We start from the raw sequence: 24975 nt of genomic DNA, 5'->3' as shown, positions 1-24975 counted from the left end.
CCTTTTCTGTTATGGTGCATTTATTCCAACTCATAATTATCTGGAAGTTTTATATTTATAGTGTCCAGCCGAGGATCCTTTATTGAGCATAGAAATTGATATAATCCACTATCTCTTATTCGTATGAAACAAGGGGGAGCGCCACAAAACATGAACTATCATGTATCTCGGCATTCAACCCAGTTACCAAACCAGTAGTTAGTTCTTTTTCATAAATCTAAAACTTATTCAATTTATACCCATTGTTACACTCATACAGTATATATAATTTTTTTTATACTAATTGTTTGCTAATGATTACTATATGGCATGGTCAAAATGGTAAATGCATAATTGTGTGTTTTTGGTGGGGATGCGTTTATTTGAAGACTATCGAGGTTGTAAATCATTTGTAGGCGTATGTACAGCACTTGAGTGTTTTCTCAATTGTGATCCAAGTTCTTCTGCAACACTAAGTTGTATTAATGAAAAAAAACAGTTAACGCAAGTCCTCTCCTTGCTTCCTGGTACAACTTAAGGGGCCATGGTAACCGAAAATCCGAAGAAAAATATAATATTTACGAAAAATTACGAAAAATACTACAACGTTCTGGCAACACTGTGGTCCAAACCGTTTAATGATATCTTGAAAAATAACGTAATTAGAGTCAAATTTCCCGCTGCAACTTTCGTGAATCTGGTTCGCGGCGTGAGTGCACCGCGGGGTATTGTATCTTACGTTGTATAAGTCTTATTTTTCGTAATAGCGTTGAAAATAACATGTTATGCATAAAATTAATATAAACTCACTCAGTGGCAACAGTATCGTGAGAGAGAGAGGGTGGTACGTGGCTCAGGCCCCTCAGTGACTCTGTGTCTCTCTTGGAGAGAGGATATATCGCTGACGCGCTCTCACAATATCTCCCAGAACTCATGCTATTATTGCTATTTGTACTGCAATATGACTTACTTACCAAACGAAGAAGAGGAAAGCATTGAAAGCTAGATGCATGCGAGCTCTCCATACAAGGTACGAGCTGGCTCATACTCGCGGTCACTCGTGACCGCGAGTAGAGTAACTTGTCGCGCGCGCTACGCAACTCCAACTTTTACAACTAGATCTGCCTTCACAGCCTTTATTCATTATTCAATTTACATGAAACTTGCACATTATATGTAGAGTTTACGCCTCTAAAAACGGTTGATATTTTTCTTATCTACGTAGATTTATTGATTTTATAAATAATGATACACTTCATTTTGTTGCATACGTTTTTGGGAAACTTTTAAAAATCTGTATTATTGCACTAAATACATCTGGGATAAAGATCGATCAACCAAATCTTTATTATATAGTAAGGTAAGGCTGAGTGTCGTAGAAATGATTTTGGTTCACAATTGTGGGCTGTGAAAGCAATTGAACATTGTTGAAAAATTGTATAATTTTTTTTTTTTCTCCTTCTCTATTTAGGCTGAGATGCTGAAACTTGGCCTAGGTGCAGCACCTTTCACATGTATCAGGATAATAAATTATGAATACCCTACAACAACTCTCATATTTCCGGTCTTATAACCCCTTAAAGTCAGTAAGAGATACAGTTTAGTTTTTTCTATTTTTTGCATACTGCCCATACACAAATTTTTTGTGGGGGGGGGGGGGTTGGAGAGTGCATACAGGGAGTGACAATTTTGAGGGTTTCCAAAAATTATAATTGGTAATTATGGAAAGAGTATGTAATGTATTAGAAGAGCCATCCAAAACTAAGTAAAAAGTTTAAAGCCCCAAATACACTGCCAAATGGTTAACTAAACTATTAAGTCCAACCAATTTATTTGAAAGTAAATAAGAGGGCCTGAACAACAAAGTAAATAAGAGGCCCTGAACAACAGTCACATAATTTGACTAAACATTTGTAACACAGTGAAAGCCTACCATCAATATAAACTTATTTAAAAGGTGATCCAAGTGATGTCTAGTTGCATGGTTTGCAAGTTCGTTCCCATTCCCACAAAAATTTGTTATATTTTTATCTGCCCAGCACCATCTCAATCTAGCCAAAGCATCAGGGTATCATTAAAGCCTTTAAAGACTTGCTAAACCAAGATGACCTCTTCCAGTAGAGAGAATAAACATATGACATGCAGTTAATTTGCAATTACTGTATAAAAAAAAATAATGTCTCCTATGGCATTAGGAACATGACAAAATGCAGATCAACACCAAGAAAACCATTTGAAGAAAACAGGAGTTTGTCCATAACTTCACAAGTTGCCGAGACAGTGAGCCTTAACCGAAGGATTGGAGAGGAAGGGCTCAGTTATCTGGAAGAGCAATGCAGGTATAGCTTAAGAGATACAGTAATGTGAATCTCTATGTGGAAATGGATGCGAATAACTTGGTCAAGTTAGCAAACGTAGAAGTGAAATAGATAATGCCGCAGATAACGGCAAATTTAAATAAAAACAGTTGACAAATGGATCCATAATAAAGAGGGGAAACAAGTTATTAAACATTTACGGAATACAAAGACTACAGGAGATGAGGCGACTACCTACAAGATCTACAAAGAAACAATGTGAGGGAAAGCATTCTAACACTCGGTGATAGGGTTTGCTGGAAATGCTGCTAACTCTTGTGGGACATTCCTTATGACCTAGCACATCGTCACTCAAAACTTCCGACAGTTTAACGTTAACCAATAACCCAGAACCCTTATCAGTACATTAGATAGACTTACATCACCACCCGCCGCTAATGACCAACCTCCCACCTCCCTCTTCTCCATAACCATATTATTTACAAAGGTCATGAAGCAATCATTATCTACATGAAAAATTAATTATGTTGTGAAACAGGTGCATGAAAAATTAAATTTTTAATTGACAAATGTTGGAAAACAAAAATTTGTGGTCAAAAAGTTAAAAATATGGAAATAATTTAACAATATTACAAGAACTCTATACATTTCCTTGCATATACATAATTGCATATTAAATTCTGATTTTATCATTAAGTTTTGAAATTTAGATAGAGGTGTTGCTCCATAATTTTAAATTCTCTTTTTAAGATTCATTGAAAATCTATTTTATAGAAAACAAACAAAAAAACTATATATTGTCTCACTATAATTTATGATGTTTAATTACAAGTGCTCTCTCGTTACCAAGTGACAATAGCCAGAGAAAGGTCAGGTCTGATAACAGGAATTTCAATTCAGAACAATTTTCTCGTTACAACAATGACACTTCTCAAATGATGTGAGCCATATGTAACTTTGGTGAACTCTCAAATCCTAATGTAAGCAATGCATTATTCAAGAACCTTCCAAATTAAGTGTTTTCGTATTTTTCTATTCATTCAATTATATATGCCTTAAAAATGATTTTATTTTCAAATACTGCAACATAATTCAAAGTATCTTCATTCTTGATCCTTCACCATTTACTCACTAGCATTGTCTCACACACACACGTACACTTAAGGTTCATATGCCACGAAAATTCAATCAAGAAATCAACTTTTAATTATTAACTACCAGCATGCTAAGCAAATATATACATTAAATTACATTTTCACAGTAAATGCTCAATATAACGTTACTTGATAACTAAATTCCAGCTTTAGAAAAAATAGGTTAAGACATTTTTGTTTAATTTGGATCTAGAAGAAATTCAATATACTGTCATATTACAACTAGCTAATATGATAATTTTTATCAATGTAAAACAAAAGAAGATTACAAAAAAATATAAAAAAAAGTACAATATTACTGGAATTACTTTACCATAAAGACAAGTTCAAGACAAAAAAATACCGTCTCAGGATACACTAAAAGCAAATACTGTACTTTACAAATCTGACTAAAGCAACATCAGCAGACATAGAACACATACCCCTTGCATCCCCGATGGACCAGCTAACGCTTCTACAACTGCTTCTGGAAGTGGCTGAGGATGCTTGGGATCTAACTGGTGGGTGTATTTATTGCCCTGTTCTTCCCCTCCTGTACTCGAGTCACCTCCACCCATAGATCCATAATCCATTCCAGAGTCTAGCATCTCCCCTTGATTGTCATCCACAGAATCTACAATTTCTTCTTTGACTAGAGTTTCATCTACATTATCCTGAAAATAAAAAATGGGAGTGCTTTAAACAAATGCAATCCTTTATTATCTTTCAGGATTCAAACTATAGTACAGCTATTAAAATTACAGAATATAAAAACTACAAAATAAAGAATAATCATTGTATATACTGGATAATAAAATATCAAGGCACAGTATAACAAAAACAATGTACAAACAATACTTAACTTTATAACCATCAAGATACACAATAACTGGCATTAATGAAGAATTGGCCAAATGCATGTTATCAACATTTTACAAATTATAGCCACTAGTTCAATCATGTATTTATGAGAAAAATTATATATATTATATGTAAATTATAACACTCACTTCAGCCTCAATCACATGTTATTATTGAACAGGAAATTGAAATTATTAATGCCAAACATTTTGTCCACTGTGAACATGATCAAAACTATTCACAACCAACCTGAGCATGAGAAGATTCTTGTTTTGTGGAATTATAGTCCACCGTTTGCTCTGTCCGCTCACTCAACCTCTGATCAATGCTATCTTCACCTCTTTGGTCTTGCGTGTGCGCTTTAGATTGTTCAAAACTATTGTTCGATTCTGTGTGATGGGGGGAGGAAGGAGGACTTTCTGACGGCTGTGACCCTCCTTGCGGAACAGAAGGAACTTGCTCCTCCCGTCGTCGTCTTTTTGGATGGGGACTGGTCCTATCATCACGCGAACTCCACGGATATGAATTTTTCTTGGCACCATCTTTCATGGGTGGTTCATCAGGCACAGCTAGACCCTTAATTTGAAGTAACTCGGCAGCTTTGATCAGACGTGCCAAGTCATTCTGGGCTACACTCACAACACCGGCATACATATAACTTAATAAAGCCTCTAGTTCATCAGGTTTCACATCTTTTAAAACTATAACTGGATGTTTACATGGTGTATGCTCAAACATCTTTTCAAAATATTCACTGCATGTTGATAGTACTAGTTTGTGCACTGGGTAAAATTTACCTTCACATGCTAAAGTAACATCAGTATATCTCTCCTGTCAAACAAAAGAAATGGTTTTAATCAGCAATAAAAATATAAAATAATTTTGAAAGTTGTCACAACCTCCAAATATATTAAGCCTCTATCTTAATTAATTTACATAGATCTAAGTGTGTAAGGTTACATACACATTGAATAAAGCCTTCATCATAAACCATTTTTAAAATTACTATACATAAATTCACAATATACATAAATAAAGAAAATAAAGCACAATGCTGTCCAGTTTATTGTTTACCTTTTCCCGTAGTGTTGAGAGAATGTGGCAAAATGTGGCTTTATGGTTATTCCATGACAACGATAGCATGCCATCTGTAGCCATCTTGCCAGAATGTTTGTACCTGTGAAAATATCTAGACTTTAGCAAATATATGCACGCACACACATTTTGTGAAGACTGTCTGCTTCTCTCCTGTGTAGTTAAAACTGAATTTGAAAACTTATCAACATTTAATAAAGATCATATGCAGTCAAAAATTCACATTCAACTAAATCTTTCTTTGTTCTACAATATATAAATTAAAGTCTTGTACTATTAAAAACCAATTACACATTAAATAATGCCAAAATATGGCAGGCTACAGTATGCAAGCATAAAAACCTTTCCAAACATTTGACTACCCTCGGAATATCATCCATAAAAGTTTTACATGAATATGTGATGTTTATCAAACGGTATCCAAATAAGTCATTTTTCATGGCCATTTATATGATGAAGTTTTCACAAGTCCAATTATTTAATTAATGTCATCCTAGGCTACCAATGTAAGGGAAGTTTAACCCTTTGTACACCAACATTAAGTGATCATCAAGCTAAGCAACAAAAACCCAAGTTGTCAAATTAAACTGATGTGGCCACGACCACCAACAGTAAAACTAAGTTCATTAAAATAAAATGAAAGTGAATGGAGGGGCAAGTCCATACTACGATACCCAATAAATTGATTTTGTACAGGAGTTGACGCGTTACCAGAAACGACAGAAGATACACTGTCATCAGAACCTAACTTTGCGGTATAAACGACCCAGGAGATGGTAGGAGGTGGAGATAGGGTATAAAATGTGGCGGGAAGGTGGCCACAAAGGTGCGGGCCAGCAGAGGGACAGAGGTGGGACAGAGGTGGGCCAAGCGGCGCGGGGCCAGCCTCGCCTGCGTCGCGTCGCCCACGTCACACAAGGGACAAGCCATTCATCTCTACCTCACACCACTTTACAACACTACCACACCTCTCCCACACTCGCCACTCACGCCCCAACACACACCACAACCGCACGCAGCGTGTCCTAGCAACAACTACTGATAATCACTTCATAATGTGCAGTTTGGGCGTCTCCACGAGGTAAACAAAACATGGAGGGTTGAGAGATCGCCATGAAGGACGCGGACGCTAACACCACCTCGCACACAACGCCCCCATCTTGTGACCTCACAGCTTCATTATCACCAACACCACATGCCACAGTCACTCACACCTGCTTTATAGTACTGGCAAACTAGCAACAACAGGAGATAATGAGTAATTCTCACCCACACAGTAGAGATAACAGCCGCCTGGTCGTGGTCGGCGTCGCCTGGTTGAGCGGCGGCGCCTCGCTGCCAGATGCTCTCACATACTTGCCACACTCTTTACACCTCACAACAAATATTACATTAAACTACGATAATAATAAGTCTCTCCCAGTTCTGACAACTAATAATACACCCTATCATAATTACAAAGTTCCTTAAATGTGTGGTAATTGCCAGCTTCATGAAATGCAAGGAGGAAAAATGTTATCCTGTAGTTATCGTGTCATTTAGTGGTTCCATGGGCAAGCGTGCTTTCTGAACGACGCTCCCAGGTTACCGATTTAAGAATATAATGCTATTTAAAAGCAAAATGTCGGTATTGTAATAGCCCAACTTTCAATTGAATACATATACCTTTAACTGATTTGATTACTAATGCCAAACTGAATTCAAGTGTCAGAAAATGGATAAGGTAGAGAACAAAGAAACTGATCCAGAGTGGCAAGACTCAATATTTTCAGGCTTTACATATCCTATGGATGTATTTATTACAATTATAATTAATATACCTAAACTTCTCAACTACAAGTTGTAAACAGTAAACAATATCAGTACATGTAACGTTCCATTTAAATCGAAAATTTTACCGCAGGTGTAATTACTTAACGGTCGGCACTCTTATTAATAACGTCTTTTGTAATAATAAATGTTTGTGTCGGGGACAGGAAGCCTGTATACATATATATATACATTATTTATATATTATATTAATATATGTTGTACCTAGTAGCCAGAACGTCGTACTTGGCCTACTATGCAATGCCCGATTTGCCTAATAAGCCAAGTTTTCTGAATTTATATATTTTTCCATTTTTTTCCTATGAAATGATAAATCTGTCCATTTCATTATGTATAAGTTAATTTGTTTAAATTTGAGTTAAAACTAACGTAGATATATGACCGAACCTAACCAACCCTACCTAACCTAACCTAAACTAACGCAACTAAGTCAATAAATTATGGCCTTAATATAATATAATAATAATCAAATAAACTATTTGGAAAAAAATATTGAAAATAAAGAAAATCACTCGGCCTATTAGGCAAATCGGGCCTTGCATAGTAGTCCGAGAAGTGCGTCCTGGCTACTAGGTACGATATATATATATATATATATATATATATATATATATATATATATATATATATATATATATATATATATATATATATATATATATATATATATATATTATATATATATATATATATATATATATATATATATATATATATATATATATATATATATATATATATATGTCGTACCTAGTAGCCAGAACGCACTTCTCAGCCTACTATGCAAGGCCTGATTTGCCTAATAAGTCAAGTTTTCATGAATTAATTGTTTTTCGGCAACCTAACCTACCTAACCTAACTTTTTCTGCTACCTAACCTAACCTAACCTAACCTATAAAGATAGGTTAGGTTAGGTTAGGTAGGGTTGGTTAGGTTCGGTCATATATCTACGTTAATTTTAACTTCAATAAAAAAAAATTGATCTCACACATAATGAAATGGGTAGCTTTATCATTTCATAAGAAAAAAATTAGAGAAAATATATTAATTCAGGAAAACTTGGCTTATTAGGCAAATTGGGCCTTGAATAGTAGGCCGAGAAGTGCGTTCTGGCTACTAGGTACGACATATATATATATATATATATATATATATATATATATATATATATATATATATATATATATATATAATCTATCTCACTAAGAACTCTTAATTGACCCGACCAGGATTCGAAGCCATGACCACCCCTAAACGTACACAGTACCGTGACCGTCGCACCATTGATCGTCTAGTCTAGACGATCAATTGTGCGATGAATCATTCATTGATGATTCGATCAATGAATGAAGTGTAATAGCGCACTGATCAATGAAAATAATAACCCGCTATTCTGAAAACACGAAGAAATGTAGACTATATTTCCATCCACTACGGATGGTAGTGGAAACAGTCTCCATTTCCTCATGTTTTCAAAATAGTGATATTATTTTCATTATATATATATATATATATATATATATATATATATATATATATATATATATTTCACGCAATAATATCTTTATTTATACAATATAACTGATATATTATAATATTTAATCGTCATTTAATTGGTCAAAAACTTGTGATTTTTATTCCAGTTAAAAATGGTTTGTGTGATCCGCAGGTTACACTCTCCGCACAGATCACTGCAGTGTTATAGACGTGAGCTGGTGCCCGTAAGGAGGATCTGGTGGCTCTGGGCGTGGAGGAGGCCTGGTCGAGGACCCTGTGCGTGGAGGGGGCCTGGTCGAGGGCCCTGTGCGTGGAGGGGGCCTGGTCGAGGGCCCTGTGCGTGGAGGGGGCCTGGTCGAGGACCCTGTGCGTGGAGGGGGCCTGATCGAGGGCCCTGTGCGTGGAGGGGGCCTGGTCGAGGGCCCTGTGCGTGGAGGGGGCCTGGTCGAGGGCCCTGTGCGTGGAGGGGGCCTGATCGAGGACTCTGTGTGTTGAGGGGCCCTGGTCGAGGGCCCTGTGCGTTGAGGGGCCCTGGAGGACCTTTACGTGAGTGAAGGATGTGGAAGAGCCTTGGAGAACGGTGTGTGTGGAGGAGCCCTGAAGGGCAATGTGTGTGGAGGAGCCCTGAAGGGCAGCGTGTGTGGAGGGGCCCTGAAGGGCAGCGTGTGTGGAGGAGCCCTGAAGGGCAGCGTGTGTGGAGGGGCCCGGATAGACACTGTGTGTGGAGGGGTCCTGAAGGACACTGTATGTGGAGGGGGTCTGACGGACACTGCGTGTGGAGAGACCCTGAAGGTCACTGTGTGTCGTGGGGCCCTGACCGTCACTGTGTGGAGAGAGGCCCTGATGAACACTATTTGTGGAATGGAGAGCCATTTGTGTGGATGGAACCTGGAGAACCGTGCGTGTGAAGGGTGTGGAGCGGCCATGTAGTGATCTGAGGATGCGGATAAGGGTTAGTGGGAGTGGGAACCTGGGGGCGGCGCAGACGGCGGTGGTGTGATCATCAAGGAGCATCCTTCCTGCCAGCAACGTCGACGACCCGTATCCAGCATCCTCCATACTACCCGCTCCACACTCCCTTCTGTAAAAGGGTTAAAGGGTTGTGAAAGTACATTTGTTGGTGATAATTGATACATTCTTGCAAAGCCACCAATATGTAAAGCGTTTTAAAATACAATATAAAAAGATTATGGCAAAATTACACCAGTCAAAATCATTAGTTGAAATATACCATTATAGTCTGCTTGTTCTACAACTACGTCTGCAGGTTATGCTTGTATATTACCCACAAATATTGTACAAATATTGCTGGGCAACATGAAACACAAACAGATACTCGAGGATCCCCATAGTAAACGCTGCATTTCCAGGTGGCAACCTGTCATCAAAATATAATAGTACCTGTAGCTACTATGGATGGAATGGACAAAATCTAGAGTATTGTGACAAAGGCAAAAATTCCACGTTTTGTACTATTAATTTTGGAGAGGGTCCGTAAAGCCTAGCATTTCCTAGGCTTAGTATGGTAAATATATGTGCTAAATTAGCCCGAAGATTGCTTATGTTATGCGTAGAAAATGTAAGGTTAAATTTGTGGCTTGTTTATTTAAGTTTTGTTATGCCCTTTACAATTGCAGTAGCAAGACGTGGTTCCTTTTTTGGGGGGTGAAGGGGGTGGGTGGAGATGAGGAGGTTTTTGTACCTACAAAAACATTCGTACATTTTGTACTTCTTCATCAATAGTAGTTATAGGTACTGTCATTTTTGGAGGCTGGGTTATATATCGAAATATACGCAGAGCTCGGGGATCATGCTAAATAGAGCAAGATATACTATATTTATATTTGCATTTTAATTCACTATTAAGCGAGAGCCATGTATTAATGAATTACTTTTATACTTATAAATAAAATGGATTTAATGCAAATGGCTTTAACAATATTTTTTCTCAAAATGGCTTTTTATAGTGACTATAGCTAGCAATGAAAGATGACGTTAGATCATATGATGTTATAATTAGATTGTTTGCAGTACTATTATGAGGGGAGTAGTAAAGTTATACACATAGAAATATGAGGAAATATAGAAATATGAGAGGAAAGAAAAATAATTTTAATATTGTTAATATTAATTAACAATATTTATTTTGTATTATATTTTAAAAGGAAAGATACAGTATGTTGAATCAATGAAAATTCACGAGAAACAGCAGATCTGAGGAAAGTGTGTGAGTGTGTGTGTGTGTGTGATACAACACTGAAGGTGTGGTATACTTACTGCTTATGGAGTGTGGAGTGAAGCCAGGAGTGTATGGTGGGTCTGGGTGTAGGTGTGGAGGTGTGGAGCTGGGAGCACGCCCACCTCTGAATGGCCCCAGCAAGCTCTGGTACCCGACCCACTACAACCACCACTCTCCCTTCCAAACTCTATATACAAACCAGAGAGAGATTTTGGAAGATTGACTCTTATATGTTATGATAATAGAAGATAAGAAAATATCGCATAAAAGCAAATCAACAGCTCCTGTAAGTATATCTTGCCCGAAACGCTTTGCGTAATAGTGGCTTTAGGCATTGTATGTACTAGCTCTATCTATAAATCCATCAACTTTTGTATCTTACCTTGTATGTATGTACATACCTTACCTGAATAAAAATTTATTTATTTATTTATTTATATAAAACCATCAAAGCTGCTCATGTATTTGTCTAAGTGAGTTTGCTTTCTCATAGATATGCAACCCTATTTCCATACCTGGGTACGGAAATAGTACACAGTACACAGCTATTTATTTTCTTAATATAACTTCATCTAAACGAATCCAGTGTTTCGTGTTATATCTCTGGGTAGATATTTTTACCACAACATTTATATCCCCCCCGTTGTTAAATCCTTTCATTCATTTGTACAATTTAATCTTATCCCCATTTCTTAGCCTCTCTCTTGAGAGCCGTAATAATGCCTGGGATTAAGATGACTTATACCTTAAACTCACAGTAAAGAATGGGATGCACAATTAACAAAATCTTATGACAATGACATTCAACTAAATTATTATTTAAAAAATGATATAGACATCAACGTAGGAATCAAATCCGAGTAGAAAGATGAGTGGTCATTATGGAGTAGTGGAAAGCGTTACACATGAGAATAATTAGGTGAGTACAGACCCTGAGGATGGAGACAACACGCTGCAGACTGAGGGAGGCCACCGAGGTCTGGTTCACCGCCAGCAGCTTGTCTCCCTGCATTATGCCTCCGTAGCCAGCTGCGAGGCTACCCGCCTCCTGTGGCTCACACAACACACTCATATATAACACACACTACACCAAAATACTCTACAATATACTAAAACATTTGCAATAAAAAACAGTTGAGCATTATGCAGTGTCATATAATGTATTATAATACAGTTATATAATGTTACAATACTTGCAATACAGTAAACACAATATGATGCACCAAAGCACAAAGTAGTGCAATATTAATCACAGTTTGGTGTTCAATAGACTCTATAAACTGATCTTTTATTTCATATGAGTTTTTTAACGTTATTAAGCACTGTATATATACACAGTGGTGAAAACGATCACACATATAAATAGATCACATGTAGTCCAACAGAAAGAGCAGCAAGGAAGGGCTCAGTGCACCATGAGAATGAAGTCATGAAAGGCACGAAGGAAAAATTATTTAATGAAATAACAGAGATGTTTCCTTACCACTAGAGTGACGAAGATTCCTTTTCTGTCTCTATAACACGAAGATAAATTATTAGTAATGTTGTTATTACTATTGTTGTATTATTATTATTATTATAGTTATATTAGTACAAATGTATCCGAAACATTGATCCGCCACAAGAACTTACCTTCGCTCCATGAGACTCAACCCTATACGCTCTGCTACACTGGACTTGTAAAGTTCCATTGTGATGAATATCGTCGGCTCTGTAAGGTCAAGTTTGAGGCTAAGATAAGATGCTAACTTGATAACGTTACTCAGAGCGGCCCTCCGCCCCCCCCCCCACAGTGATATTAGACAAGTATTACATGTATGAAGGATTATGTGTACTATTGCAAATTGATTGATTGATTGATGAAGATTAAGCCACCCAAAAGATGGCACGGGCATGAATAGCCCGTCAGTGGTGGCCCTTTTGAGCCATTAACAGTATCAATAGATACTGGAGATCTGTGGAGGTGCGACTGCACCCTGCGTGACGGGAGATGTCTCCCGTATTGAAATGAGGTGACCCAGAACAAATGGTGTGGTGAGGACCAGGACCCACCCTGACCCAGGGACTTACCCTTGGTAGTGGTGAAGAGCTGCTCGGGGTCCTCACGGATCACAAGCAGCCTGACAGGGGAGGAGCAGCATCGCAACACCTTCACCGCCTCCTCTTGTGTAGAATGCTGTCGGAAATAGACACTCTATTAGTCTATAACATCTCAATATTTGGACTCGTAAAATCTAGTTCGTATTGCCTGTGTTTATCTGTTACTAGTGGTGATGGCGAAGCACTCAGGATTACACACACACAAACACTTAAATGCACTTGTAAATTAATGCAAAAGATATAGGAGGCTAATAAATATGCAGAAACAAAATAAGAAATATTGAACTGAAAATTTATTCACAGTTTGTGAATGAAGAACCATTTGAAACAGTTGGTATAATGGGCGATGTGGAAGTCACACACATGAAGCAAGAAAGTTATGAAAATCAAGGCAATGAGACCGGATAAAATATGCTGGGTGCTGATGACTAAGCTATCCTTTTTGGACCATCTTCAGCAAGTCTTTTGAGGGAAAGAAAAATATCAGTAATGGATCAAATGACCAACATTGTATCTATGTTGAACCGTGAAGACATATGATGCACTGAGCTACACACACCAAATTCGTCAACACTTCCAATATGCTAATTTCTTAAGAAAACTACCTAGAAAATGATAAATCTTTAATCTAAAAAGTAATGTGTCTTCAGGTTTTGAATATACTGTGTTTTGAACTTGCTATCTCCTTATAATAAAATAATAAAGATAAAGTGTTCAGGAAAAAGATGGATTTACTGTATTCTTGGATCTGAAGATAACATTTGGCCACACACAAGACTCTAAATTGTAGTATAAAGAATATGTTCCTAGCATGATGATAGAATTCAATAATGAAACATCAGTGGAACAAGAAACATTATTTTCAATGAATTACCCCAATGATACATTTGATTTAGCAATGATATTGGCGTATATTCTCCGAAACATTTGTTTATAATAAAATGAAGATATATATCTTTTACACACAGAAATCACAATAGCGTGATACTTTACAGCTCGATTTTAATATGTAATGATGGCGGCGGACCTGCTGTTGACAAGGGAGTGAATGATCTACTGGACACAAGGGTGGAGTTTGAACGTGAAGGGCATCAATGAGCAGGAACTGTTCTCTGTGTTCAAGAGCAAGTGAACAATTAATGTTCATTATACATGTATGAAGGTATTGCTGTCATGTTGACATTACCATATTGTGCTAGTACGTGAACGAGTAAGTACAATACTTGTGCTTGTACGTGCACACGTTGTACATCAGTGCTTGTACGTGAACGTTGTATATCAGTGCTTGAACCACCAGTATATCAGTGCTTGAACCACGGGTATATCAGTGCTGGAACCACGGGTATATCAGTGCTTGAACCACCGGTATATCAGTGCTTGAACCACGGGTATATCAGTGCTGGAACCACGGGTATATCAGTGCTGGAACCACCGGTATATCAGTGCTGGAACCACCGGTATATCAGTGCTGGAACCACCGGTATATCAGTGCTGGAACCACCGGTATATCAGTGCTGGAACCACCGGAATATCAGTGCTGGAACCACCAGTATATCAGTGCTGGAACCCCCAGTATATCAGTGCTGGAACCACCGGTATATCAGAGCTGGAACCACCAGTATATCAGTGCTGGAACCACCGGAATATCAGTGCTGGAACCACCGGTATATCAGTGCTGGAACCAGCAGTATATCAGTGCTGGAACCACCGGTATATCAGAGCTGGAACCACCGGTATATCAGAGCTGGAACCACCGGTATATCAGAGCTGGAACCACCAGTATATCAGAGCTGTAACCACCAGTATATCAGTGCTGGAACCACCGGAATATTATCACCACCAACGGTCCCTCCCTTGCCACCACCAAGGACCCATTCACCCACCACCCAGACTTACCATAAAGGACGTGTTGTTGACCTGGAGAATAATGTCGCCTCTCTGAAGCCTGCCGTCCACCCACGCCTCGCCGCCCTCCGTCACCTCCTCCACCACCACACATCCCTGCAACCACAACCAATATTAACCACAACAACCAACATTTACCGCCACAAGCAACATTTACCACCATAACCAACCAAAGAAATAATGCCTACCTAGAACATTTTACCAACGAATGAGATATTTTTTTAAAATGCAGACAATGTATTTTCAACAAATCTTGTTGAAAAAATGATTAAGTTTGGTGGAGTGAAAAACATATTTTAGAACACCAATATTAAAACAGAGGTCGAAATAGATTAAAGACATTTCCGAATATATAGCATTTTTTTTATTTTACAAAAGTAAATATAATCTAGAGGCGTGTAATTAATGAGAGAAACGCCCAAACTGTTCCACTGACCAGGTAGGTGTCGACGCCGCCCACCACTCTCAGGCCTAGTTCATGGGTCCTCGGGTCCTTGTGCAGTACGATAACAGTTTCCACCAGCTCCTCCACCTCGCTCAGGGCAACTGCCAGATGTATGAGTTGTCTAAATAAAGTTACAATGTAAATAATAAATATATGGAGGGGAGGGAATTATCGGCTGATAGGGCAAAGTCATTAGTACTATATAACACTTGAAAGGGGTCAGGATAAGGATTTTGGGATGGGACGGGGGGAAGGAATTGTGCCTAACCACTTGGATGGTCGGGGATTGAACGCCGACCTGCATGAAGCGACTGTCGCTCTATCATCCAGCCCAGTGACTTTGAGTCAAAGTAAATTACTCATCCTCTTGTGTAAATGGGTTCAGAGAGGATGTGCTCTGTAAGTCAATCTGGCTCAAACTATTCACATACATCACCATGTATCTGAATGTGCTAAAATGTCAGATATTATGAGACAACTCTAGCACAAATGTTCAAGAAATATACATTTATTTTATCCAAGATGACATATTACCCAAAAGCCAGGTATCCCAAGTTTTCCTGGTGTTGAGGGTGCATACAGATACACTGTAAGCTTGAAGTGCCTGCAAGTCTCTGGCTTACCTCGTGATCATGTATTATAACATTACCTACGTTAAATAATTACATCATTACCCCTTATAACTTTATTACAAATTTGAGACAAGAAAACCTGTACTGCAAATTACAGGTTTTAGAGGCATATTGCTTAAGGTATAGAACACTGGAGTTCAGAAACTGAACCCATTAGGAACACTGTAACATTCATGTTAATTAAAATAAACTAACCAAAAGTGTGAATAAACTGATGATAGTAACTAGCTCCTCAGTGCTGCAACTTGCTTAACTAAATGATTACTGGAGTTCATCAATTCAATTTCTCAATTTCTTTCTTTATTATGCACCCCATACCCATCCATCCCGAGCCCATTATGTGCTTGTGTAACATTTCCCACCACCATTTGCTGGATGAGTATGGGTGTAAGTAACCGGACTACACTAACCATGGTACCAAACAACACAATCATTTATAACTGTCCACTACAAATCCCGTGTCTGGCAAGCGGTCCCACCTGATGCCAGGAACTTTAGACAAACAAAATAAATATACATTGTCTTATAGATTCGGATTTTTTAACTTATGTTTACATTAATTTTCCAATTATTTTTAATCTCCTTAATTAGTATCCACTCAGATGTTCTTAAAGCAGTATCTATAATTTTACCACACTTAGGCCTATGAAGCGTCGGTATTATGATACTTTTAACAATTATGTGTATTCACCAATTGATGGGCTTCATCTCTTGGACCCCGTCTTTCCAACAGCCAGTTGTCTAGTGCAATGATTCCTAACCTATTTTCTCTACCATACCTACTATAGTTCAACTACTGATCACTCTTAGGATGAAACCCACAGTAGCTCTCCAACTTTCAGCTACATATTTAATACTAGCTTAACAGAAGCATCAGATGAAAGGACACGCTGCCCAAACCCTTCCGTTCTGCTTGCGAGGGTCGAACCCGCAATTCTCGGTTTGGGACGACGACTTAGTCTACTGTGTGCGTGCGTGCATGCACCAATGCGCATGCCATGCATCATGGGAAGAAGTAAGAGGGTGAGAATATGAGAGTTAGGATGTATGGACTCACCTGTGGGTGTGGAGGATCGAGGACTTGCCTCTGCACTGGAGATCAGCAGGTTTACCTCTTCAGGAAGCTTCATCCCTCAGATCCTGCCCGTTGGCACAATACTCCTCACTACCAGGCTAACCAATCACGCTGCAGGAATGACAGCAGGCTTGTTGAGCAAATTAAATAATAATATGCAAGCCAAGCTCACATAAATATGAACATTAAGTCCTGACGAGCCTAATAATTCTTACAAAATCGCGTTAAATATGATTAAGTTATTTCAGAGCCGTCACTGAAGCTATGTTTATTTATTTATCACTGAAACTATATTTAATTATTTATTTATTTATTTACAATACGGGACATGGGATTGATAAAGTACGTACATTGGTGATTGTTGTATTTTTCCAAAGCCATTAAACACACACAGCGATTCGGACAGGTCTTTCAGTTTGTCAACAAATATAATATTAGGTATATTGTAACAGAATTTGAATTTAATACAATAACTACAGTATAAATTTATAGAATAGTTTATACTGGTGAAGTTGCATGTCTTTAGTAATTAATAAATTGGATGAGTGGTAAAACAAAAAAATTTCCTTTACTGAATCCATGTTGATATCTTGGAGGTAAATATTATATGTTGTAAATAATCGACGATCCTTCTTTTGATTAGTCTCTCTAAAGTCTAATATATTACAGAGAATACTTGTTAATGATAGTAGTCTGTAGGTCAGTGGCTCCTTTCTTCGTCATTTCTGTTATAAAGGTATACCATATATGTCACTTTCCAAATGTCAAAAGTTCCTCCATATTTAGTGAGGAGTTGAAGGTTTTAGCAAGAAGTACACGCAATGCTGCAGCTGCCTCTTTTAAAATCCATGTTAAGATCTTGTCTGGGCCTGTGACTTTCGCTACCTTTAGCTCCTCTAATGGTTTCTTTACTTCATTTGGTGTTACTTATATTGCAATCAGTCTTTCTTCTGGTAGCATCTCTTCCATTAGAAAGCATAAATCTGGGGTCAGTTTTGGTTCAAACTTAAAAACTTCCTGGAAGATTTTATTCAATTCTTCACACATTTCTTTATCATTCTTTGTGTAGCTTGCTCGTCTTTTGCGTAGCCTGATCACATGCTCATTTACCGACACCTTCCTCCTCATGTGGCTATATAAAAGTTTAGCCTGATCTTGGCCTTGGATGCCATGTCATTTTCATAGTGCTTCTCTGCTGCTCTACGAATTCCTATGTATTCATTCCTCTCTCTTGTATGTATGTTGTGGTTCTCTGTTCTGTGCTCCCTGTACTTTTGCCAAGCTCTTGTACTCTTCTATTTGCCTCAAAGCATTGCCTATTAAACCAAGGCCAATTTTTTTTCTTGGTTGCTTTATCCCTTGGGGGTGGTATAACTCCTTTCAGCGTCTTTGCATTGCCTAGTTATGAAATCCCTTGTGTTGTTCTGTCTCTCAGCTCTATTACGATGATATTCTGTCCAAAATTTCTCTGAGCTTCTGGTACTCACTATTATGGAAAGAGTTTTCCACGCCTTTCTTCTCTTCCTCTTGCTACAACTTTCATGACAACTAGATAACCAAAGATTAGTACACAATGGTCACTCGCTCCAAATGGCATTTCATGCTCAATGTTCTCAATGTCCATTTTGCTTTGTGTGAAGATTACGTCCAGTCTTGCTGGTTGGTTTCCCCCCTCGTCTTTGTGTTTCTTCCCTAACATGTTGTGTTAGGAAGTTTCTCTCTGCAACTTCTACCAGTTTTGCTTTCCATGTTTCTCCTCCCTTTCTTGGATCCATTTATTCCCAATCAATTTGCACATGTTTTTTATTTCCCATTACCTGTAGCTTTGCTCTCAATCTAAGGGATAATTCAGCCACTCTTTGCATGATATGTATGCAAGCTCTGTTTGCATTCTTGTGTGTGTGTGTGTGTGTGTGTGTGTGTGTGTGTGTGTGTGTGTGTGTGTGTGTGTGTGTGTGTGTGTGTGTGTGTGTGTGTGTGTGTGTGTGTGCGTGCGTGTGTGTGTGTGCGCGCGCCCCCTTTCCCTACCCAACGATCGATTCAGTCTTCCTCATGACAGCCAATGATGTATGAGGGGTTGCTTTAACCACCTTGAGTTTGTGTACTGGCCTATCTATACTTTCCTAACTGTACCTGCGGGTCAAATTCCAGTTCCTGAGCCCAAAACTTTTATTGTTGGTGATGCGATGCGATGATTCCCGACTCAACTGTCGCTACTCATCTCTGCTTCTCTAGCTTTACACTAAATTAACCTCAAATATTAGTTCCGCTAAATCATGCAACTTACCTCATTTACATTAAATGTTTTTTTTCGGCATCAATACTATTTATTGCTAGGTGAACAGAGGCATTAGGCGAAAGGAAATATGCCCAACCATTTGTGTCCCTTCCGGGATTTGAACCCGGGATTCCCGATTGTGAGTCGAGAACGAACCCGACTGTTATCAGTGTGTACTTCAGAGGTTAGTTGAGTGTGATGTTCTCAGGTCGATGATTGATTGATGAAGATTAAGCCACCCAAGAGGTTGCACGGGTATGAATAGCCCGTGATCCTCAGGTCCTTGTCAAGCACAAGGGATATTCACCCATTCACCCCTTCATCTCTCTCCTCTCTCACCCCTTGATCTGCCTCTGCCCTCACCTGTCTCCCTTCTCGAGTCATGACGGGGTGAAATCCGCTTAAATCTCTCTCTCTCTCTCTCTCTCTCTCTCTCTCTCTCTCTCTCTCTCTCTCTCTCTCTCTCTCTCTCTCTCTCTCTCTCTCTCTCTCTCTCTCTCTCTCTCTCTCTCTCTCTCTCTCTCTCTCTCTCTCTCTCTCTCTCTCTCTCTCTCTCTCTATGTTATACTTTGGTTTACCTTCCAGATTTGTATGTATATTATTACATTAAATGTATCAATTCCCTTTTACATTTCTATACCATATTAAAACCTTCATATGCACTACCATAGCCCCTATAAACATGGACTATCATATAACCTCCTTACAATGGACTATGCAGTTTACATGTATATTGCGACGGGTCGGTGGCGGAAGATGGCAGGGCAGGGTGTGGTGTCCTAATAAGGGATTATACGGAGTTTGGGACTGTGGACAGGATAATTGAACTCCGGCTTAGTAATTATATATCATCCACACAAGCTGAACTGCAGGCCATTCTGGCGTGTTTGGAGGAAGTACGTCATGACGACAAAAATGTTTTTGTATTTGTCGATAGCCGAGGAGCACTGGAGTCCTTAAACAGTCGAAACCCAGTCTTCATGTCTATAGTGGAGGACTGTAAGAGAAGAATAACTGAGATACAGCTGAAAGGTTATAGTGTGAAATTCATGTGGATTCCGTCTCATGTTGGAATAGTGCTCAACGAGGTGGCGGATGACTTGGCCAAACGTGCCACATCAAAACCACAAGTTGACATTGAATGTGAATTCACAATGAGACAAATAAGAAGCAAAATCAGAAATATTCAGGCACAGGCGGGAGTGGAGAGGAGAGAGATAATGTATGAGAGAAGTCAAACCATGCAACACTACATGTATGTGAGTCAAAACACCCATTTCACTTATGGTAAAAGGAGAAATGCTTGGAGTGACTCTGTGTACATGCGGCTCAGGCTTGGGTACAAATATTACTGGGAATATGGGATAGATGTTCATGGTAATGACACGAAGTGTAAACTATGTGGTATGTTAAGGTCTCACACCCTTGCCCATTATATTCTTCATTGTCCGTTGATTAATGTATATAGAAACACTGAGATAAGGACTGTTCCTGAACAAATAGCCTGGATGTGTCACAACGGAAAGGTTGATGATATTCTTGAGAGATATAAGAATTTTGCACCAAGATTGTAATATTTTGTTGAATTATCTGCAGGTGTCTTGCAAATTGTCTATACAGTATACCTAGGTCATAAAAGTATTTGTGTGTACGTCTGATACCATACTACTTGTGAAGGAGGAAATGTATATGTTTACCTCTCAGAATGTTTGGTAATATGTTTATTGTTTGTGATGTGTGTCTATGTATATATTAACACGTTGTACTGAATGGGGTGAGAATAGCTTGAGCTACCTCATCCCTTTGTGTGTATTTTACCTCAATAAACTTATTTCAATTTCAATTTCAATTTCAATGGACTATTATATTAGTCCTAATAACCGGGGGATCACCAAAGTTATCCCCCATAACCATGGACTACCATGTTACCCTTATAACCATGGACTACTCCTATAACCATGGACTACCCCTATAACCATGGACTACCCCTATAACCATGGACTACAACCTGCAATCACCATTTCCCTCGTCCTGTCAAGGGCTTGAAATTAATCAGAGGTGCTCATTACTCATCAGACTCTCGAGCGGGGAGTAATGAGATTGTGAGAGAGAGAGAGAGAGAGAGAGAGAGAGAGAGAGAGAGAGAGAGAGAGAGAGAGAGAGAGAGAGAGAGAGAGAGAGAGAGAGAGAGAGAGAGAGAGAGAGAGAGAGAGAGAGAGAGGGGGGGGGGGGGAGATGAGGGGCGAGGGAGGATGAAAGGAAGCAAGAGATATTTTGTTATTCTGTACTTCAAACTACAGCGACATTTTTAGTTTCATAATTCTTTATCTTTTACTTTAATTGTTCAATTATCTATTTATTTAATGCGAATTTACGGTGTTTGATTTAGTCAGTCCTTAGTAAACGGAAATTGAGCCTCCCATAACACCTCTCCTTTCCTATGCTTCACGGGTGGAAGTTGGATGAGGATAGCCTCGAGCGTCTGCCCTCCTACTCTGGACAAACAGACAGTCAGTGAATGTAACACTCTAACAAGTCCACTACGGGCTCACCATAGCCCGTGCTACTTGCAACTTTTTGTTCCCAGTAGCTGAATCTAAAATAACAACAACTACACTGTAAATTTAATGGCCTAAGCACTCTGTACATTATGTTTATTACCTTTAATTGGTTGTAACACCATAAAGGTGTTTAGTTGTGTTTTATTTAATATTTTACATAGTACATGAGTCAGTCAGACAGGAGAGGATAATAGATAAATTGACTGCTTAAATAGCGTGAATTTGATGGTGCCTTGCAGTTAAGTACTTATGGATTCAAAACCAGGGTATACAAATTATTGACCACCATCTATTCGTGTCGAAATTCTTATTCAGATAAAAAACTTCGTCAATGTTTGTAATTTTCGTGTAATAATCATTAAACTTATGGTGATATAAGTTTCTATGAAGTATGTAAAGCGTAGAGTTCCTCTTCATCTTTAGTTAGTGGAGTTCCTCTACACTATTACAGTGGATATAGTTTTATCTACCTCGTACAGGGAAGAATAATGTCAGTGGGTTCAAGAAACAATTATCGTTTTCTCAATAAAGCTGTGAATTATCATAAGCCACACGAGTTTAACAAACTTTACCTAAACTGACAATAACATAGAATAATCTAACTTGACCAAAAGCTTGTTTAGATTACCTCTCCCGGCCATAGCACAATTTACATAGGTTAAATAGGTTAATAAATTAGCATAGGTTAATTAACCCTATCATTGGGATATGATGGCAATCTAATTTCATCATAGTCAATAAATTTCGAAAATATGTTAATTTAGCTTGAAAATACGATAATCTTACCTGTAGATAGACTAATCCGATTCGAAAAAGTTAATCCAACTTACAAGTAGGCAACTCTAACATGAGTGGGTCCTGTAGCACAGTAGTCTACGTTTTCGGCTACAACCAAGGGTCCCGGGTTTGATTCTCAGGCGGGACAGCTATAGAGGGTTGGGCAAGTTTTCATACATATGATTCTGCTCACCCAGCAGTAAATATGGATACCCCGGGAGTTAGGCAACCGTTTTGAGTTCCATTTTGGAGAAGGTAGTTAGCATGGAATTTACATTTACATAAATGTTAAGCCATTGGCCTATATCCCTCGATAAGCGTAATTTGGCTTCCTGTCTCCGATAATGGAATATTAAATACTGTATATTGAACGAAAATGTTTCAATACAAGCAAACAAATATACACGCAAAGATATATTTACAAATGTTTCATTGTATTTTGAGCAACACAAAATCATTACTTACCTATATATACATTTATGAATATATGAATTATATCTGTGGCTATATTAATATTATTTTCTGTAATAATCGTTCTTTCATTTATGATCCTGACTAAAATATTCACAGCATTATGAAGTTAAACATAATATTCGTAAATACAGGCTAACTATAATGCACATTTGTTATATTTTCTGATATACACTTAAAAGATATTTTTGTTGTGTTAAAATTTATATATCGAATAGCACTTGTATCGGCTTTTCAGTTGTAGATAGCCGAAAATATGATATGCAAATAGTGTCAGGGAGGGGGGAGGAGAGGACGAAGACAACCTCCTCCCGCAGCGTCGAACAGCACACTGACCCCAGACGCCTTTGACACCCTTAAGTGCCTCCCACGCAACCTTGGGTCGCCATAGGTGCCACTATATAAACTGGCTGAGCAGAAGTGCTATCAACTCATCAAATTTGATATCACCTATTATTGGCAAGATATCAGCCAATGATATTCCACTCTATTTGCACCCTCAGATGCAAGTCAGAAGTCATACACATCTAGCAGAAAAAAATAGTTCCGAAAATCTAATACTTATCAAAGCAACAAAACTTGACACTGTTGATTATGGAGATAGTGAGTCACAATAACGTGGCTGAAATATGTTGACCAGACCACATACACTAGAAAGTGAAGGGACGACAACGTTTCGGTCCGTCCTGGACCATTCTCTGGACCATTCAAGTCACCTGGACAATTATCGACTTGAGAATGGTCCAGGACGGACCGAAACGTCGCCGTCCCTTCATTTTCTAGTGTGTGGTCTGGTCAACACTATTGATTATTTTATAAATAATCTACGGGCACATGTTGTTGTTGATCTAAGGTCGACAGCGAAACTAGAAGTATGCACCCTGCCGAACAGTTTACCATATATTTATTATAAGCTTATTTAGTATTTCATTAATTATTATATATAATTCAATATACCCTCTGATTGAGGTAGCCTGCAAGATTATTTGCGATCGACATTTTGAGAGTATATATATAGTTTCTTGGATACATGATTCATATATTTTTCCCTTTATCAAGTTGGAAATAATACACAGTATATAATAGAGAGGAAAATGATGTGTCATGGCACTCCTTGACTTGTAATCCGCGCCCGGGGGACCCAGGACCTACCTGAAGGTTAAGAAATGGCTGCTCATATTTAGATTTCAAGGATATGCTAATTTCAATTGGGTATATTCTACGTATGATCGTTTGAAAATAATAGGCCTGCTACTATCTCTTTTCTGAGAATAAATCCGTAAACATAAAAGGAAAGTTAGCATTTAAGACGCCACACAAAACGTTGTAAATTGTTATATTATTAATGATCGGCATCAGCCTTCCTAACAATATCCTGTTTGTTTAAGGCTATATTATTCCACAACTCCTGACTTAAACAATAAAACACAAAGCATATATTTAAAAAATTATGCACTGCCAATTTATGTTCAGTTACTGTAAGTAAAACAATTAGCAACAGTTTCTTGACAAGTTTTTCATCTTAGGAGCGGAGAAATTAAATTGATATCCGCGGCTGTGGGTCTTCGGGCGTCAGCCAATCAGAATGAAATATGTCCATAACGTCACTATCTCCCAAATTTTACAGTTTGGCGAATATATGGTAATGAGAGTATTTACGAGTTAATCAACACCTGTATAGCCCAAGCTTGGGCCATGTGCGTGGAGCGTGGGAGTCAAAAGAACAAAGGTTGGGTGTGGAGGAACGCGAACATAAGTTCCGTGCGGGTGGAGCAAGAC

General features: G+C 38.4%; 2 protein-coding genes across 52 annotated transcripts in view; both read right to left on the bottom strand.

Moving 5' to 3' along the window:
* Window positions 1-7282, bottom strand: part of LOC123745770 (zinc finger and BTB domain-containing protein 7A) — a 215414-nt gene extending 208132 nt beyond the window's left edge. For 18 of the 50 annotated variants that reach the window (XM_045726723.2, XM_045726720.2, XM_045726726.2 and 15 more), the window contains exons 1-4: window positions 6436-6618; window positions 5366-5468; window positions 4541-5122; window positions 3874-4104 (exon numbers count right to left, since the gene is read on the bottom strand). In XM_045726723.2, coding sequence (XP_045582679.1) covers window positions 3874-4104; window positions 4541-5122; window positions 5366-5468; window positions 6436-6440 — 921 coding nt within the window. In that variant the 5' untranslated portion in view covers window positions 6441-6618. Of the gene's footprint in view, window positions 1-3873; window positions 4105-4540; window positions 5123-5365; window positions 5469-6135; window positions 6327-6390; window positions 6410-6435; window positions 6621-6655 lie in introns of those variants that run through there. The other 32 variants (XM_045726707.2, XM_045726713.2, XM_045726711.2 and 29 more) reach the window with 19 other exon arrangements.
* A 1466-nt stretch (window positions 7283-8748) lies between these two features.
* LOC123745774 (uncharacterized) lies at window positions 8749-23504 on the bottom strand. 2 transcript variants are annotated; one of them, XM_045726745.2, is made up of 10 exons: window positions 23191-23504; window positions 17092-17220; window positions 15394-15503; window positions 14949-15053; window positions 13023-13128; window positions 12585-12663; window positions 12436-12466; window positions 11884-12000; window positions 10991-11139; window positions 8749-9794 (listed from the first exon to the last, which is right to left on the bottom strand). In XM_045726745.2, the coding sequence occupies exons 2-10, from the start codon at window positions 17162-17164 to the stop codon at window positions 8834-8836; spliced, it is 1731 nt and encodes a 576-aa protein (XP_045582701.2). In that variant the 5' UTR covers window positions 17165-17220; window positions 23191-23504; the 3' UTR covers window positions 8749-8833. The 2 variants fall into 2 exon arrangements, with proteins under 2 accessions (XP_045582701.2, XP_069173754.1); XM_069317653.1 differs by lacking the exon at window positions 23191-23504 and having other exon boundaries at window positions 17092-17287.
* Window positions 23505-24975: the final 1471 nt, after the last annotated feature.

Source organism: Procambarus clarkii, chromosome 88, assembly GCF_040958095.1.
Source record: "Procambarus clarkii isolate CNS0578487 chromosome 88, FALCON_Pclarkii_2.0, whole genome shotgun sequence".
Lineage (NCBI taxonomy): Eukaryota > Metazoa > Arthropoda > Malacostraca > Decapoda > Cambaridae > Procambarus > Procambarus clarkii.
The sequence above is the reverse complement of the archived record's forward strand: the minus strand, read 5'-3'. Positions and strand labels throughout refer to the sequence as shown.

Coding starts and splice junctions, on each gene's coding strand:
- LOC123745774 (XM_045726745.2), bottom strand. CDS start 17,164: ATGAAGCTTCCTGAAGAGGTAAACCTGCTGATCTCCAGTGCAGAGGCA. Junction 12,467..12,584: donor TTGAGTCTCATGGAGCGAAG/GTAAGTTCTTGT, acceptor TTCGTGTTATAG/AGACAGAAAAGGAATCTTCG. Junction 12,001..12,435: donor GAATCTTCGTCACTCTAGTG/GTAAGGAAACAT, acceptor TGTGAGCCACAG/GAGGCGGGTAGCCTCGCAGC.